General features: G+C 42.5%; 2 protein-coding genes across 6 annotated transcripts in view; one reads left to right on the top strand and one right to left on the bottom strand.

Annotated features, from left to right (window-relative positions):
- Positions 1–1,843: 1,843 nt before the first annotated feature.
- Positions 1,844–3,031, top strand: ss18l2 (ss18, like 2). The gene is made up of 4 exons (XM_031281521.2): positions 1,844–2,103; positions 2,450–2,526; positions 2,708–2,792; positions 2,903–3,031. Exons 1-4 carry the CDS (start codon positions 2,035–2,037, stop codon positions 2,954–2,956), a joined length of 285 nt encoding a protein of 94 aa, XP_031137381.1. The 5' UTR covers positions 1,844–2,034; the 3' UTR covers positions 2,957–3,031.
- Positions 3,032–4,261: 1,230 nt separating this feature from the next.
- garre1 (granule associated Rac and RHOG effector 1) overlaps positions 4,262–16,249 on the bottom strand; it is a 36,444-nt gene continuing 24,456 nt past the window's right edge. For all 5 annotated transcript variants that reach the window (XM_031281514.2, XM_031281513.2, XM_031281515.2 and 2 more), the window contains 11 exons: positions 15,867–16,007; positions 15,459–15,554; positions 15,115–15,276; positions 14,626–14,784; positions 12,705–12,802; positions 11,167–11,292; positions 9,600–10,657; positions 8,034–8,199; positions 6,836–6,973; positions 6,584–6,659; positions 4,262–6,305 (listed from right to left, as the gene is read on the bottom strand). In XM_031281514.2, the coding sequence (XP_031137374.2) occupies positions 5,979–6,305; positions 6,584–6,659; positions 6,836–6,973; positions 8,034–8,199; positions 9,600–10,657; positions 11,167–11,292; positions 12,705–12,802; positions 14,626–14,784; positions 15,115–15,276; positions 15,459–15,554; positions 15,867–16,007 (2,547 nt within the window). In that variant the 3' untranslated portion in view covers positions 4,262–5,978. The remainder of the gene's footprint in view (positions 6,306–6,583; positions 6,660–6,835; positions 6,974–8,033; positions 8,200–9,599; positions 10,658–11,166; positions 11,293–12,704; positions 12,803–14,625; positions 14,785–15,114; positions 15,277–15,458; positions 15,555–15,866; positions 16,008–16,249) is intronic.

Genomic DNA, 16,249 nt, shown 5'->3' on the forward strand with positions numbered 1-16,249 from the left:
TCATTATTTTATTTAATATAAATCAGAAAAAATATGTTTGATTGTGTGGCCAATGGCCATACATGTATAACTATATTACTACCTACTTACCTTCACTACTTTTTATTTCCAATTTAGTTTGAGAAATACTCATAAGTCAAATGTGAATGATTACATCATATCATATGACTTAATAATTACAGTTTCACATCATGACTTTGACATGTCATAAGAAAACCACAGGTGTAATTAATACCAATAGAAGGGCTGCACTGTCCCTACTCCTTCACACGATGGCCATAACATGTCAAAGGCTTATCACAAATGAAATCGGGTCAATTTAATTAAATATTTAAACCATTTACACATATTTACCAAAGTGTTACTTGATGGTTTATATGTAAATGAAATATAAAGTACAGTATCCATTCACTGTCTCCTCAAAGTGCATCCAGGCAGAAAACAAGTGTGGTTAGAAGAAAATCTACGGAAACTCACCGCAAATTAGAGAAAAATGAAGACATTCTCACTGTGATCTGTGTTTTGTTTTTGGGTTATACAAAACAAGAAACTAATCATGGCTGCATTTACACTCGCACACAGTATTTTCTTGAGAATTTTCAAATTACTGTACAGTTGCTATGACGATTTATTTTAGGGATATTGAGAGAATTCTTCCCAGATCCTACAAGGGGTCACAGCTGGTCCTGGTTCAGTTTTGGCATTTTGGCCTGAGGGTGGCACATGAGGTCAGTTCATGGAGTGTTTAAATGCTAAATGTTATCCTCTGGGGACATATGTGTTGGTTAATTTAAGTATTTCTAGAGTATATGCACAAGGATTCATCCATTGCAGACAATGAACAGAGTAAAGATGGGACACGGTAGGTTAAATCCACATTATAAAAAACATCCATCAAGTCACATTTTCACCTTGTTAACATTTGAATAAACATTGCCAGTGATGGGTTGTTAATAAGTGCATTTACTGTACTTAAGTACAAATTTAAGGTACCTGTGCTTTACATGAATCTTTTCATGGCGCTTTCTACTTTCAGAAGGAAATATTGTACTTTATACATTACTACAATTATTTAACATGCAGCTTTAGTTACTTGGCCAATCAAGATGTTTGCATACAAGCGAGCATATAAAATATATTTTCTTTTTAATTGAACGACCCAACAACAAACAAGTACAGCTAAAACGATTAGTCAATTGACAGAACTATTAGTAACTAATGACAGCAACTGTTTTGAAGTAATTTTCATGCAAAACATGGTTCCAGCTTCACAAATGTGAGGATATCCTGCTTTTCCTTTTTGAGATCATTTTAATAATTTGAATTTATCTTTTTTTATTTATTTATTTTTTTTTAGATTTTTGTATTGGCATTTTAGCCCTTTATTAGAAAGGACAGCTTTAGACATGAAGGACATGTAGCAAAGGGCCGCAGGTCGGAATCGAACCCCCGACCGCTGCGTCGAGGACTAAGCGTCTGTGTATGGGGGCACGCTCCACCAGACAATCAAGGTCTTTATCAAGGATCATCTCTATACATTAATTACGTCACAGCTGGACCACGTCCACGAACTACCTACGAACCCACGAACTACTTTGAGAGGAATCGAGCTGTATTCAACCCTTGTGTTGTCTTCCCGTCAACCTTGAAAAAAACACTTTTTTTCGACGTTTTTGACGCCTTTTTTCACAGTTTGTTTTTGCTTTTTCCAACGTTTTACATTTTTTTTTTATTTTTCTTCTACACATTTTCAGCGCTTATTTCTACGTCCCATATTTTCTGATATAAAACAAAAAATGTAAACGGGTCATTGTGACCCGAAGTCAATGTCGGAAACACGCCGGGTTAAGAGAAAATAGTACTTTTTAGTTCAGGATTGCTAGACTATAGCTCTCCGGAAGATGGCGGTAGTACAACAAGAATGACATGGTCGTCGATCAATACAATCAAAGAAGAAGACAAAGTAACGCAGAAATAGGGTTCTGTTGTAAAAACACAAACAAGTGGCAAACCAACTACGATTAGCTACACAAAATGTCGATTGTCTTTGTGCCAAAGAAACTCCGAGGAAAGGCGAAAATTAACCAAGAAACAATACAGAGGGTAAGACACAAGTAAAGGATATTAAACGAAGCGGCTAACTAACGGCAGCTGTTAGCTTAGCTATGATATCGCCGTACATTCACATATGGTGCGAGCTTTAGCAACTAGCTAGCCGCTAGCTAACGTGTTCACCAACGTTAGTTTACTTCACTCTTTGTTTACACTTTAGGCTCCATTCATGCTAAATACCAACTGTAATTTAGTTCTTTACTTTGTGAAATAGTTGTTGTTGTTGCACACAGTGGCTTTATTGTTTCCAAGAGTGGCTAACGTCTGCTTAAATTAGACATATTAGCTGCTGTATTAGTCAGGTCGGTTCATCTTTTGTTTTGTCTGTCCCTCCCAGTTGCTGGATGAAAACGACCAGTTAATACGATGCATCACTGAGTACATGCAGAAAGGACGAGCAGTGGAATGTGTACAGTAAGTTAAAACAACCCTCAGTGCCCTGCCACCAACTTAGCTAACGTGTATGCATAATAGTGGTTAGCACAGTAATGCAGCATTTGTCTGCAGTCTGCACACTGTCCAGTGGTGTGACTCGTGCTAATGCGCGTCTCTTTTTTGGGTACTTTCAGCGGATGTTTTTCTTCTTTTTCAACAGATACCAACAGATCCTGCACCGCAACATCGTATATTTGGCAACCATAGCTGATGCCAGCCCAGACAACACGATTCCCTCCTCAAATGTAAAGACAAATCGCACAATTAACGAGTAATTACTGCAGTAATACTATAATCGGTAGCGTTCCCTTGACTCGTTGCCTATTACTAATACTGTTATTGTTTCTGTTGACAGTCTACATCTAATGAAACCTCAACACCAACTGTGAATGGGCATGGAGGGACATGATGATGGCAGCTTCTGTCAGTGGAGATGGGATGTCAAATATTTGACAATGTGGTTGGGAACGATTTTACATGACAAGAAAATGTATTTATTAAAACTAATAGTTTTCAGTAATATTACCCATACCAAGGACCACTAGTACTTCAGCTCAATCATTCTATATTGAATGTACACTCACCTAAAGGATTATTAGGAACACCATACTAATAGTTTTTGACCCTATCGTATCAATATGGGCCAACATTTCTAAAGAATGCTTCCAGCACCTTGTTGAATCAATGACACAAAGAATGAAGGCAGTTCTGAAGGCGAAAGGGATCCCCCGCACCATTACACCACCACCACCACCAGCCTGCCCAGTGGTAAAAAGGCATGACGGATCCATGTTCTCATTCTGTTTACGCCAAATTCTGACTCTACCATCTGAATGTCTCAACAGAAATCGAGACTCATCAGACCAGGCAACATTTTTCTAGTCTTCAACTGTCCAATTTTGGTGAGCTCGTGCAAATTGTAGCCTCATTTTCCTATTTTTAGTGGAGATGAGTGGTACCCGGTGGGGTCTTCGGCTGGTGTAGCCCATCCGACTCAAGGTTGTGCGTGTTGTGGCTTCACAAATGCTTTGCTGCATACCTCGGTTGTAACGAGCGGTTATTTGATCTTCTATCAGCTTGAATCACTCGGCCCATTCTCCTCTGACCTCTAGCATCAACAAGGCGTTTTCGCCCACAGGACTGCTGCATACTGGATGTTTTTCCTTTTTCAGACCATTCTTTGTAAACCCTAGAAATGGTTGTGCGTGCGTGAAAATCCCAGTAAGTGAGCAGATTGTGAAATACTCAGACCAGCCCGTCTGGCACCAACAACCATGCCACGCTCAAAGTTGCTTAGACCACTTTTCTTTCCCATTCTGACATTCAGTTTGGAGTTCAGGAGATTGTCTAGACCAAGACCACACCCCTAAATGCATTGAAGCAGCTGCCATATGATTGGTTGATTAGATAATTGCATTAACGTGAAATTGATTTCCTAATAATCCTGTGAGTGTATATTATGTGAAAAAAAAATTCTGTGAATTAATGTCTTTAGTATGAATTGTACATTAAAACCTTTTTTTTTTTTAATCTATTTTTGAAAATTGCTCTTTGGGTCAGTTTCTAAAATCACTCTGTTCAGAGACCACATTGTGTCAGGTCACAGGACGCTCAAATATATCAAATGTTTCCAGCAGGAGCTGAGGACAGTTTGAAGATAAAATTCAAGGAGAAAAGTGAGCAGCTTTTAAGCAGATAAACTACAAAGACAGCATTTTGAATTGCTAGTCATTTTTATTCATTTTTTGCATTGCTGGTACACTTGGAAAGTTTCAGTTGCCAGCTCAAGAGAACAATAAGCAACATAAGCCAAGCAGTCCCCCTTCATATCTTCTATCAGGGCAACATGTTTTTTTTTAATTTTAATTTTTTTTATTATTTTGTAGAAGCCACTAGTAAACCATTTGACACAGCTGAGAAGCTAACAGTTACAGTCCAAGGTCTGTAATGATGTCTTTAAAAAAAAAGGCTGCAACAGTTAGGGAGATAACACAGACAAAAAGCAACAAACCCTATATCTTGATTGTGCAAAGCACATTAACTATAAAAAGATATATATTTATATGTATATACAGCAAACAATTCTCTGTAAACATGTTAAGTATGTTAGTTTTCTGAAAACATGGTGTCATTTCATAAATACAGGCAACATTGGCATCCGCAAACATCACAAAAAGATAACATTCTGGGCTTTTTAAATACAGCCCATTGCCATAGAAACCAAAGAAACGAGGGCTCGAAAACACCCTAAACACACAATGTTTTAGTGTTTAGCATGGCATATTTGGTAACTTTTATAGATAGATGGTGTAGTTCAACTCTGTAGGAAAGAAATGTGCTTTTTCACATATTGGGAGGTGGAAAATAATGTTTTATGCAATATGCCTACAAGAATACTAACATACAGTAATGGTATAACATGTAAGAAAATACAAAAATAAGATTAATACTGTCAATAATTGTACAAGAAAAATATTGTATTATTAAACGGAACTAAAGTTAGGTTTATGGGAGTTAGTGTCAATCTGGAGCAAACAACTGCCAATTAGAGAGGAGGAAATGACTGCGCGTCTGGGTGTGAAGATGTTCCCTAATGCTCTCATCCAATAGGGTGTGCAACTTCACCGCTTGTCAATAATCTCAGACCGCCTCTTATCTCTTCAGCACCATTCATCTTCTGAACAACGCTTTGGTTGGGAATAATATTCTGCAAGTGCTATCAATACCAACATGGCACATAGTTACTGCTATAATTCTTAACTCTGGTCAGTTGTTTGAAAAAGTAGTGTATTTCTCTCAAATTACACCTCTGCAGTGACTTACTATATTTATGCTGAGCCTGCTCAAAGCCTCTTAATAAAAAGAACTAAATATTTATATATCAACTTCAGTATTTTACAAGCTATGAAACAGTAGATGGTAGCTGTATTCTGAGTCATCTTGCGTGAGATTGGGCAGTTACAGCTATGTAGACACAGTATATTTATTATGGGCAAAATGAGAGCATTTCAAGCCTCCTGCCCCCTTGAAATCCCCTCATTTACACACACACACACACGTTCAGCTGCAGAAGCAAGTGGGTGACGGCCGTGCACGTCTCCAGCTCGTGTCTGAGGAGACGTCAGCTCGACAGACAGAGAAACGACCACAAGACTAACTGCTGCCTGCGTGACACATGCACCTGTCGTTAAAAAAAAAAAAAAAAAAAAAAAAACTTCAAAATACGTCTCCTTTTCAAATGGGGATGTTTGACATGGAAAAATATAGATACAAAAATGTTGAGCCAGTGTGTGTACTTAATTTTGCCTCTGAGGCGTTGAAATCTTCCAATTCAGTGGGTGTGGACTGTAACGGCCCACTCAGTGGCTCATCTCACAGAGCTACAGGCTCTCGGTGGCACTTCACCGTGGACTCGCTCGACATTAGACTGATCAGTACTGGTGAAGGTAGGAGGGCCTGTGCTCATGTTTGAGGGGGAAGGATTTAAAGCCCTTGGTCATGGGTTTGTGTTGCTGCTGCTGCTGCTGCTGCTGCTGCTGCTGCTGGGTGAAGGGAAAACCAGAGGAGATGCCGGTGGAAGGGGAGCAGTCGCTGGCCGTGGACCACACAGGAGACTGCAGGATCTGCATGGAGTCGCTCCACTGGGAGGAAGGGGGGATGTTCATCTGGTACAAGGAAGAGCTGGGATTGGGCATGGTGTTTGTGTGGGTGGAGTGCTGCCATGGCGCTTTGGGAGGCCAGGTTTTAGTTTTGCTGTCCTGTGGAACACAGTGGACCCATTAGCAAAGTTGACAAGGTCAACAACCAATCAAAAAGTCACAACAAGATTTGACCAATCCCGTCAAATTAGGACAAACATTAAATGTACAACTAATTCCAATGTTTTCTTGATGGCAAAAAAAAAAAAAAAAAAAAAGCTTATAACATTTAAAAAGAAATGTCTTCCCACGAGTAGTTTGCAAAGTGTCAACACTGGTTAAAAGATATGCTCCATCCATGCCCAGAGCTCTGAATACTGGGGAGGGTCATTCTTTACCTGGTTATCATCGCACATGTGATGGAGTGGTGGTGAGGGCAGGGTGCACACCTCCGGCTCACCACAGCTGTGTTTTCTGAGAACAGAGAAATTTAGATTGAGCCACGTCAGCAATAAGAGTGTGAAATATCAACCAAAAGAAATTCAGTTAATCACATTGTATGACAATTATCAGTGCAGCCTTCAATGGTAAAGCTGGCTGACTGAAGACGACGAGAAAAATGCAAGCCGGTGGCTGAGTTTGGGACTTACCGCCTTTGTTTAACTGCCGCTACAAGGTCCGGCCCAGAAAACATGGAGAACAGACTGTCACCGTTGGCCGAAGACGTCTCGTCGCTGGAGCTGGCCGAGTCGCCCTGATTGGCTGACCAGCTGCTGTTTACGGCCTCCCTGAGGACACAACCAGAGGAGGTGTCAGCACTGTTTCCGTTATACTAACAACAATGTGGTATTTTAGGGAATCACAGGTTCAAATTTATTTGATGATGTCTAAAACACCTTGATGACACAATAAAGAAAAATCGGTAATTTATGAAATTGTAAAAGTTTACTTCTCGATTTGTAGGATTAAAAGACATCTAAGCATCATCTACGTCTTGGTAACTGTTGATTCAGTGGCATTTGATGACTATATATATCAACATATAGCAGCTTCTACAGGATCTCTTGCTATTTCATGGCAATTGCTGTATTAAAGTGGTTCAAATGTTGAAATCCTTTTCATAAACTACAACATTATTGCTCAGGGTTTACAAGTGAGATGCCTCTGCAGTCATGGCTCCCTGTTTACATCATCCTTCTTTCTCAGATTAGTCTCTAAGCAGGATGGTGTTGTCTCACACTTGTGGGCTGAATTAAATGTCAACAGTTATGATTAACTTGGTAAATGCCTCACATATCGATGATGTCTGCCACATTAATAATTCATTCAGGACATTGCTCAACACTATTGTGCACTGTGATGAAACTAAGCTTTAAATAGCCCTCCAACAGTTCGGCACTATACTGCCATTATATGTGTGTCTCTGTGTTTTATTTTGATTATTATTTTTTGAAAATCTGTCAGATTGAGATGAGGGCGGAAGAGATTGGTAGAAAATTGTGCGCCTAAAAACGACTCAGTATTGAGTTGCGTTGTCTACATTTAAAAAAGGTGATACCAGGGAAAGACTTTCATCAAGATGTACCCATAACACATCTGCCCATGGCAACATGATGCTGTGTGTATATCACTAATCTTTTTGATGTTAATTCCATCTTTTCTTACTCTTCTTTCCTGCTTGTATTTGTGTCATAAACTGTCAGTTTGACTAATAAAAGGTGTGGTTTTAAAACCACAAAAAAAAAAAATATCTATCTATCTATCTATCTCTATATATATCTCTATATATATATATATGTATAGCAGTGGGTCAGTGAGGAAAGGAAAATGTCAGGTACAGATACATACCCCTCACTGTAGTACTCTGGGTGGGACCAGGTCCTGTGCTGCTCTTCAGGCATTGGCCAGTTGCTGCGCGTGTTGCTAGGGCGACGGATGTGCTGCACCTGCCGTTTCTGTTGCATGGCCTGACTGACGCCAGCAACGTAACGTGCAAACTCCGGGTCAGAGCCAACTGTTCATGGAAAGGGAGGATAAACACAACTATGAGTTTCCGACGCCCTCAGCTTTTCTCTTTCACTCGCTGGAGCTCAATCCATTTGGCCAGACTGTCTACCATAGCAGAAAAATCACAATAGCCGTAAGTCAACTCCGTACAATAGGCTTGGACTCTAATCAAAAGAGTCTGCTGCACTGTAAAAATAGCAAGCGACACATGACAAATCCAGCAGAAATCGTCAACTTGCAGGCGAAAAACAGCTGCTCACACTATCTGACCTACATTGATTATGTTACTCAGAGCAGAGTCCAACGTTGTCTGAAATCTGCTTGAATGGTATATAATAGTATCATATACATTATTTTACTATACACTGACTGGCAGCACGACATGACATCTGTACTGCATAGTAATGGCTTTTAACATACCTCTTACAAGATATCTGCCATACTGAATGCACTGAATAAAGCCTAATAATAATTTTCTTCTATGCAGTTTGGCCTTGACTAACTTGTGACCATCCTGATCTTTTCTTTGCTATTTACTCTCTTAACATCACTTTAGAGTGCTTTGGCTGAAGACAAAAATAAGCAGCGACATCAGTTATCTCCATTGCCATTACACTGCATTACTTTAAAGTGCTCATATTGTGCTTTTTGGCTTTTTCCCTTTTCTTTACTGTGTTATATATCTTTTTTGTGCATGTTATCGGTTTACAAAGTGAAAAAGCCCAAAGTCCACCCAAAGGAACTTACCATCTCCAACAGAAAACACTGTTCACAAACTGCTCCCAACAGCTCTGTTGTAGTCCAGCCTTTACTTCAGAGACAAACGTGCGTCACTTTGTAACACACGTTATAATGCTCGCCTAGCTGCTAGCATGGCACGCCCTCATACTCTGTAACTGACTGGCTAGTAGTCCTTACCTAGTTACTGCGCATGTGCGACTCCCAACAAAGATGGAACAGAAGTGAGATGTCTCACTCTGTAGCTAAAACAAAGAGCTCAACACACAGGGTGAAAAGAGGAGCTGCAGCAATGTGCAGTACAACAAAAATATGGTGTTTTCTGAAAATGAAACCACATAAACCTATTCTGGTACAACCTCTAAATACAATTATGAAACTGAAAATGAGCATAATATGAGCACTTTAATGTAATGATTTTGCCTTTGTGTAGGATAATAATCCTTGTAGAGTAGTCCCTTCATGTTGTTATCAACTGATGCCTACAACAATCAAATTTCTTTTATGACACCTAGGGTAACACACCAAAACCCTGTTTTGAACATTAGGCTCCTGGTATAATGAATAACTAACTATAACTCCATTGTAAGTCCCCAGCAAATCATTTCCCAGATTTTGGGGTAGAAAAAGTTCACCTCATGGGCATATAAAAGTGGAGGTGGATCTCACCTGCTGGGTCGAAGGGCAGTGTGTCTCCCAGGACTCCAAACACTCCTTCACTCTGGTCCCTGTTGGGCCAAGTGTTGTTGCGGGGCCCCTGCGGCTTCTGACCCAACATTTCTGACATGACACTGTCCATGTAGGTGCTGACCAGGCCCAGACTGTACAGATCCGAGCTCAGATCTGGCAGTCCAGGAGAGCCCCACTGCCCGATTGGACCCAGGGGTGACAGTACTGCTGGGGGGCCTTGCGGTTGAGGCTGTTGCCCGGAGGTGCCGAGCCACTTGCTTGCCACTCTTTGCTGTGAAAGGACCTGAGGTGGGGTCTGCTGAGGAGGAGGTGGCTGCTGCTGACTGATGGGCTGCAGGAGGTGCTGGTAGTACTGCAGGGCCTGTGGGGAGGGCTGCTGAGGAGGGGGCTGCTGTTGTTGCTGTGGAGGAGGTGGCTGTGGTTGTGACTGCTGCTTCTGCACTGGTGGTGGAGGCTGGGGCAGGGTCTGAGCTTGGGGCTGTAGGGCACTGTGAGAGATAGATTGGGAGGGTGGCGGAGGTCCACTCGGGGGCTTCAGGTCAGCGGGGTTTGCAGATGCCACGGAGTTCCTCCTCTTGACCAGGGGCGAAGCCTGCTGGGATTTCCCCATGTTGAATCCTGAGAGAAAGTCGATGACATCCTGCATCTCTTGGTCGGTCGGCAGGTTCATACCCTGGTCCTCGGACACTAAGCCGTTGGGCAGCTGGCTTTGTTGGGTAGAGTCAGGGGTGCAGGACAGGCTGCTCATCTGCAAGATGCTCTGTAGCCTCCCGTCGCTGTGGCCCAGGCTCTTGGCCTTATCCTCAGAGCTACTGGTTGTTAGCATGCTGCGAGACGGGGTGCTAGGGATGGAGTAACTGCCCCCACTATTTGAGCTGGATGAGACCTTCTTGGTGAACTTGGAAGTCAGCTTGGATATTGTTTTGGGCAATCCACTGGAGGTCTTGGAGCTGGTGCCTAGAGGCAGGTCTGCCTGGCCGCTATAGTCTGGGCTCTCCCGCTGGAGCTGCATCTGAATAGTGGGCAAGGCTTGCTCTCTTTTGAAGGGAAGAGAAAGACAATGACTAAATTATTTAGTTTTTAAAGTACTTAATACAGTCATCTGAAGACACTTGAGTAAGGGTGACCAACCAGGACAACCAGGCTGAAATAGGAAATGTATAGCAAAATATGCAAACTTCGATGGCTCGATACCATTTTTTGCTTCCTGATACCGATACCCTGTGATATTATTTCTGTCTTTGTTGTCGGTCTGGCTCAGGTTAAACTCTTTGTGAAACATGAACAAACACAAACAATGAACGCCCCAGAACTTTCTTTTATTATGCAGTTTGACAGTCAGTCAGTTATAACGGAAAAAGAACATAAATAAACTACTTTAACGTAGATTTTCTTTAGGGCTTTATTACGTGGTATCGGATCGGTGCATTAACTCCAGTACTTCCCGATACCAATACCCGCATTTTAGGCATACTGCCTAGCTACACAACAAAGCTACTCGTTAGAAAATTAAGTGGTTATTTAACATTGTTTAACATCCACTCACTTTCTCTCCTTCCACCTGTTGATGTCAAACACTGCTGTGTAGAGCACGTCTACTAGACCAAGGGTCTTCTCCGGATCCAAGCTCCGCTGGAGCAAAGACATAGTGGCTGGGTCCTCCTTCAGACACCTGAACATGTACACACACACACACATGCACAACATGACGAGACAGGAACTACAAATCCACACAATGTCTTGCATACAAAAGCCCAGGTGCATTGAATGCATTCCACATTCATAAACAAGAAAAGAGCCAAAACAACCTGACAGGCTGGTTTAATGTATACACCGTGGCCCACTAGCTTTCCCCATCTTGGAAACACATCTCCTTGCCTGGGTGCTAATTTAGGCTCCGTTTACACGAATACGCTCAGGGGTGAAAACGTAAAAATATTTTATCAGATGCGCCTTTCGTGTAGATGCCAACAGCGTTTTTGGGGCTTAAAAACGCAAAAAAAGTGAAACCACCCTCCAGAGTGGAAATCTTAAAAACGCTTCACCGTCGCATTCCCGTCTAAAGGGTAAAAACGCACTGTGCGAGTGTGTGTGTGTGTGTGTGTGTGTGTGTGTGTGTGTGTGTGTGTTTGTGTGCCGTGTGTGTGTGCCGTGTGTGTGTGTGTGCCGTGTGTGTGCCGTGTGTGTGTGTGTGCCGTGTGTGTGCCGTATGTGTGTGTGTGTGTGTGTGTGTGTGTGTGTGTGTGTGTGTGTGCGCGTGCGTGCGTGTGTGCGTGTGTGCATTGTTTGGAGCAATAACTCCACCTCCTCGTCTGTCCAGACAAAATTGTCAGCTTTTGTTGTTCGCTTCGCGCTACTAGGGAGAGAAGTAGAAGGAAGGTTCTACGCAGGCGCGTGGACTTGGTGGTATTGCGTGGCAGTGCTTCACACCACCACCTAGCCGCCTGGGGTGCATACTATATCGAATTGCACACACTTTTGCGTCACCATATGCACGCAGATTCTCCACGTTCTCCAGGATCTGCCAACATAACTGCTCCAAGATAGTTACTAGGTATAATGTAGCTCATCACCATGAATGTATGTATACAACTGTACAAATATGGCAATAAATAAGGCATAGACGCATCATAACTGTATTTTTATTGATTAATATTATCAAGTGAATGTAACATAGGGCTAAATGCAGGTCTAGATGAACTTAAAACTTCCAGTACCATAGCAAACCTCAATTGACACTATTCGACCTGGTCCAAACGCCAATGGCATCTGGATTTTCTGATGTTAAAATCCAAGATGTTTACACTCCTGTTACAGCTGTAAGACAGTCTTGAGCACGGACTGTAAAATTTAGCATACAGCACAATGTGGCCACGACACAATTATTTTTTTTTTTTTTCAAGATGTGATAATGCCAGTACCTTGATTTAATAATAAACTACTGAAGTATGGTTAATGCATGTGCTAAACAGTCTATTAAATTCAGTGCATTAACCAGATTCTCCATTCCTCTTCATTGTGTTGTGAACGTAGCACTCCTGACAGATCTGCTTCTTTAAAAACAAAGTGTCTTGGTGAGCTTACCATGTAGAGGGAACCTGGACCACCACTTTGGAACCCTCAAGAGTGATTTGGGGAGCATAGGCCTCCTTGTTCTCAATCTGAGCTGTATCAACAACCACCTGTTGGGACACACAAACACACCCGCATCAGCATCTCCTGACTGAAAAGCTTTATTCACAGCCATTGTAAATAGTGCTTGTGCAAGAAATCCACAAAAGCTTATAGCATAACGTCTGTTCGCTAATTTATACAACTAAAACAACTTAACAAAACTGACACAGTCTTAGAAACAGACTGATTTTACTCTGTACAGTTGAGATTCAGTCGCAGGCGCATTCAGTCAGCCAGTGACAAGAAACAGGCTAGCCTTCCTGCCTGCTGCTAGTCAAATGTATTTGGAAGTTCTTTGAAAGTGGCCCACTCAGCTGGGTCACAAAGAGGGAGGGAAGATGGGAGGAGTCTATTTCCTGTATTGCAGGAAGTTACCCTATTGTTATTAAAAAGCAGGTGTATCCTCGGAAACACCGGGCGGCCCAAATGAGAGAGCCATGCATACACGCAAATAGTCTGTCAGCTATGTCGAAGCCCACATGACGAAGGTTATTGGGGGCAAGGAGGAGGAGGAGGAGGAGGAGGAGGAAATGCAGCAAAACAGACAAGGTCAACTTCTTCGATTGAAGACTAGTAGTAAAAAGGGAGTAGCTAGTGAATCGTGTTGCCAGGAACAACAGCCGAACATGTATGGTGATTCTTACTGTCAGTATTATGTGAGTGTAAAAGAAGGAAAATAGGGAGGAAAAAGGCTGTGTGTGGGGAGGCATGACTAGTGCATGACAGTGAGTATATGAGAATGTATATGCAAGTGTTTTAAAAAAATGTGGGGAAGACACTATGGCTACATCCACTCTACTAAGTTTTCGTTTTAAAAACGCATAACTTTCTACATTTACGCCTCACGTTCACACTACTCCAGTGTTTCCGAGCCCGTAAAACGGAGACTTTTGGAAACGCTGCTGAGCCCCGTTTCATTTTGAAAACTCCTAATTACAGCGGCGTTATCAGCATGCTAAGTGTTTGTGAATGGTCTGTGGAATGTGATTACAGGCGTGCTAGTATGGACGAAGAGTAGTTCTGAAACGGTGCCAAAACACCTGCGAGGACGAAGATCGTTTTTGTTTTAAAACTCTGTTGTGAAAAATTTAAACAAAGTAGTGATGATGTAGCCTATGAGTGAGTGTGTGTGTGTGTGTGTGTGTGTGTGTGTGTGTGTGTGTGTGATTTATTTTTGGTTGAGTGGCTATAGGATCAGATACGGAGCTAATGCAAAGCGCTCATCCACCATCCCAGGGATTGTTTTACAGTTAGCAAGGGGCTGGCAGGGCTGAATGGGAACACTCCTTGGCTTGACACACAAAACAGGGCAGACCACACAGAGGAAATAAACACACCGGTGTTACTGCGGGGAGAGTCCTGCCACTGACCCTCCCCTCCCTGTGACTCTCCTTTTCAACAGGAGGGGGGTATTCTGTTTGCAAACTCGCCCAGGCGAGCCCATCCTTCATCCAGATGCTGCAGGAATGTTTCTTCCCTTTTGTGTCTCTCTGGTGTTTGTTTACACCTTTCGGCTACCTCAAAGCATGCAGACAGATCTCCTCATCTCCATTACAAATCTGACAAACAATGAGATGCCAAACCCACAGATGCACAAAAGGAGAGGATTCAGTAACTCAAGCAGATGTGGCAGTGAAGTAAAACAGGCCTGTTCACGTCAGCATGTCACTTCTTTCTGCTGCTCTGTAGTATCAACTACACTGTGGTGACGGATGTTAACAAGAGCAAGGTTTAAACCCCCATGTTTGTCTCTGACTCCGACAAATCATCAGTAATAATCAGGAAATACAGCTTTACTGTAGCAACCCCGATCTTTAACCTCTCTACTCACCAGACCAGCCTGTGCAAACAGCAGCTGGACAGCTGTCTTGCAGGCTCCTCTCCAACTGGATGGGCACACTTGGTTGAGGACCTCGGTGACGGGAGAGTCATCCCTGGGGGTCACTCCGTTCTGGCCCAGTGCCTCCTTAATGAGCTGCAGCATCGTGTGCTGAGGAGACAAAACACAGTGGGTCATCAACAAAGCAGTCTGCCATCACTGTCTGCTGATGTTACACCTCAGATGCCACTAAAAAGCAACTCAAGTTTTTACTAGTCTTTTACTTTTACTGTCCTCTGCTGAGGTTATCGCCCAAAACATAGTGAGATTTATTTTTAACCATTGAGCAAGAAAAAGTTGGTGACTTTGACAGAGACGCACAACAGAATTGTGAAAATAAAAACGTGGTTGACACTTAGGGCTACTATACCTTTTTGGGAGAACAAGGTGGGTAACCAATATAAGCAGTATGAAGATGGCCAGTCGAGCCAAGGAACCTACCGTTTTCAGTTTAAGGTTTTCAGCCGCTGACTCGTTAAAGGACACTCCTTTGAGGAAATGTGAGCCAATCTGTACAGGGATGGTGGGCAGCTCGCACTGGATGGGCTGGGAGGTGGTCTGCATCCTGCCCGCCTGCTGGGCCTCCGCCTCACTGCAGCAGCTCTGCACAAACACACACACGCATGTAAACATACACACAACAGTGCAAAACACACAAAACATTGACACATGGAGACACAGCAATGAAAGAATAATTGTTGCTCAATTTTTAAACAAGAACATTTTTTAAAAGATACCCAACGAGCTTTGAAGATTTTTGCTGATTCTTTTGAGAGAGTACACACCTGTAAGGCCGCCTCCACAGCTTTGGGGTTAAGATGAAAGCCAGCCTTCAGTGCGTACTCACTATGGCCAAGGCTTTCTAGTGCTGCTTTGTAGGCCTGGAGATGGAGAGAAAACATGACCGGCTCATCAGTCGCACACTGACTTCATCGCCAAGAACAATTGATTCTGATGTTACACTTCCCTGGTACTACAATTTTGTTAATGTCACCATCTAGTTCCACCCTGTTTATTAAATCAAATGGTACTATACTTTTACCGGATACTTTAAAAATATAGGTTTACTTTCCCTGCATAAGTGGATGCCCACTTGATTCTTAAAACATATCTCAGGATTTTTCTAATCAACAAACCATTGGAATACCAGTAACTGTAGTTCCCTGCCCTTTGTCTTTGGGGAGATACTGTACCTGTAAAGCATTGTCAATCTTCATGTTGAGCTCTTTGAGCTGGTGCTCAGGGATGGTGGTGTTGTTGGAGCAGAAGAGCTGCTGAACCTGGATGCCTGCCAGGCAGCCGTCCCGGCCCCTCTCTCTCAGCCTCGCCATGGCCTGAGGGCACAGCACAGCACTTGGTCAGAGTGACAGCAGAATCATCTACACTACTACAGCACAATCTCACAGAGAAATGCGAGAAATACTAGAGGGAGTAGATTTTACTGCAAATATAGAACAACATTTAAATAAAGGGTGTTTTTAAAAAGGATAGCGGAAGGTTTTACGGGCAGATTTTCTTTAAATATAATTGCTAAATCTTGCAAAATAAAAGTTTTGACAAAACAGATGAGCACTGG

This window comes from Sander lucioperca, chromosome 3, assembly GCF_008315115.2.
Source record: "Sander lucioperca isolate FBNREF2018 chromosome 3, SLUC_FBN_1.2, whole genome shotgun sequence".
Taxonomy (NCBI): Eukaryota; Metazoa; Chordata; class Actinopteri; order Perciformes; family Percidae; genus Sander; species Sander lucioperca.

What these genes read in the sequence shown, in the direction of transcription:
- ss18l2 (XM_031281521.2), top strand. Translation starts at nt 2,035, where the DNA reads ATGTCGATTGTCTTTGTGCCAAAGAAACTCCGAGGAAAGGCGAAAATT. An exon ending in CGAGCAGTGGAATGTGTACA is followed by an intron (nt 2,527 to 2,707) that starts GTAAGTTAAAAC and finishes CTTTTTCAACAG; the next exon opens with ATACCAACAGATCCTGCACC. An exon ending in ACACGATTCCCTCCTCAAAT is followed by an intron (nt 2,793 to 2,902) that starts GTAAAGACAAAT and finishes TTCTGTTGACAG; the next exon opens with TCTACATCTAATGAAACCTC.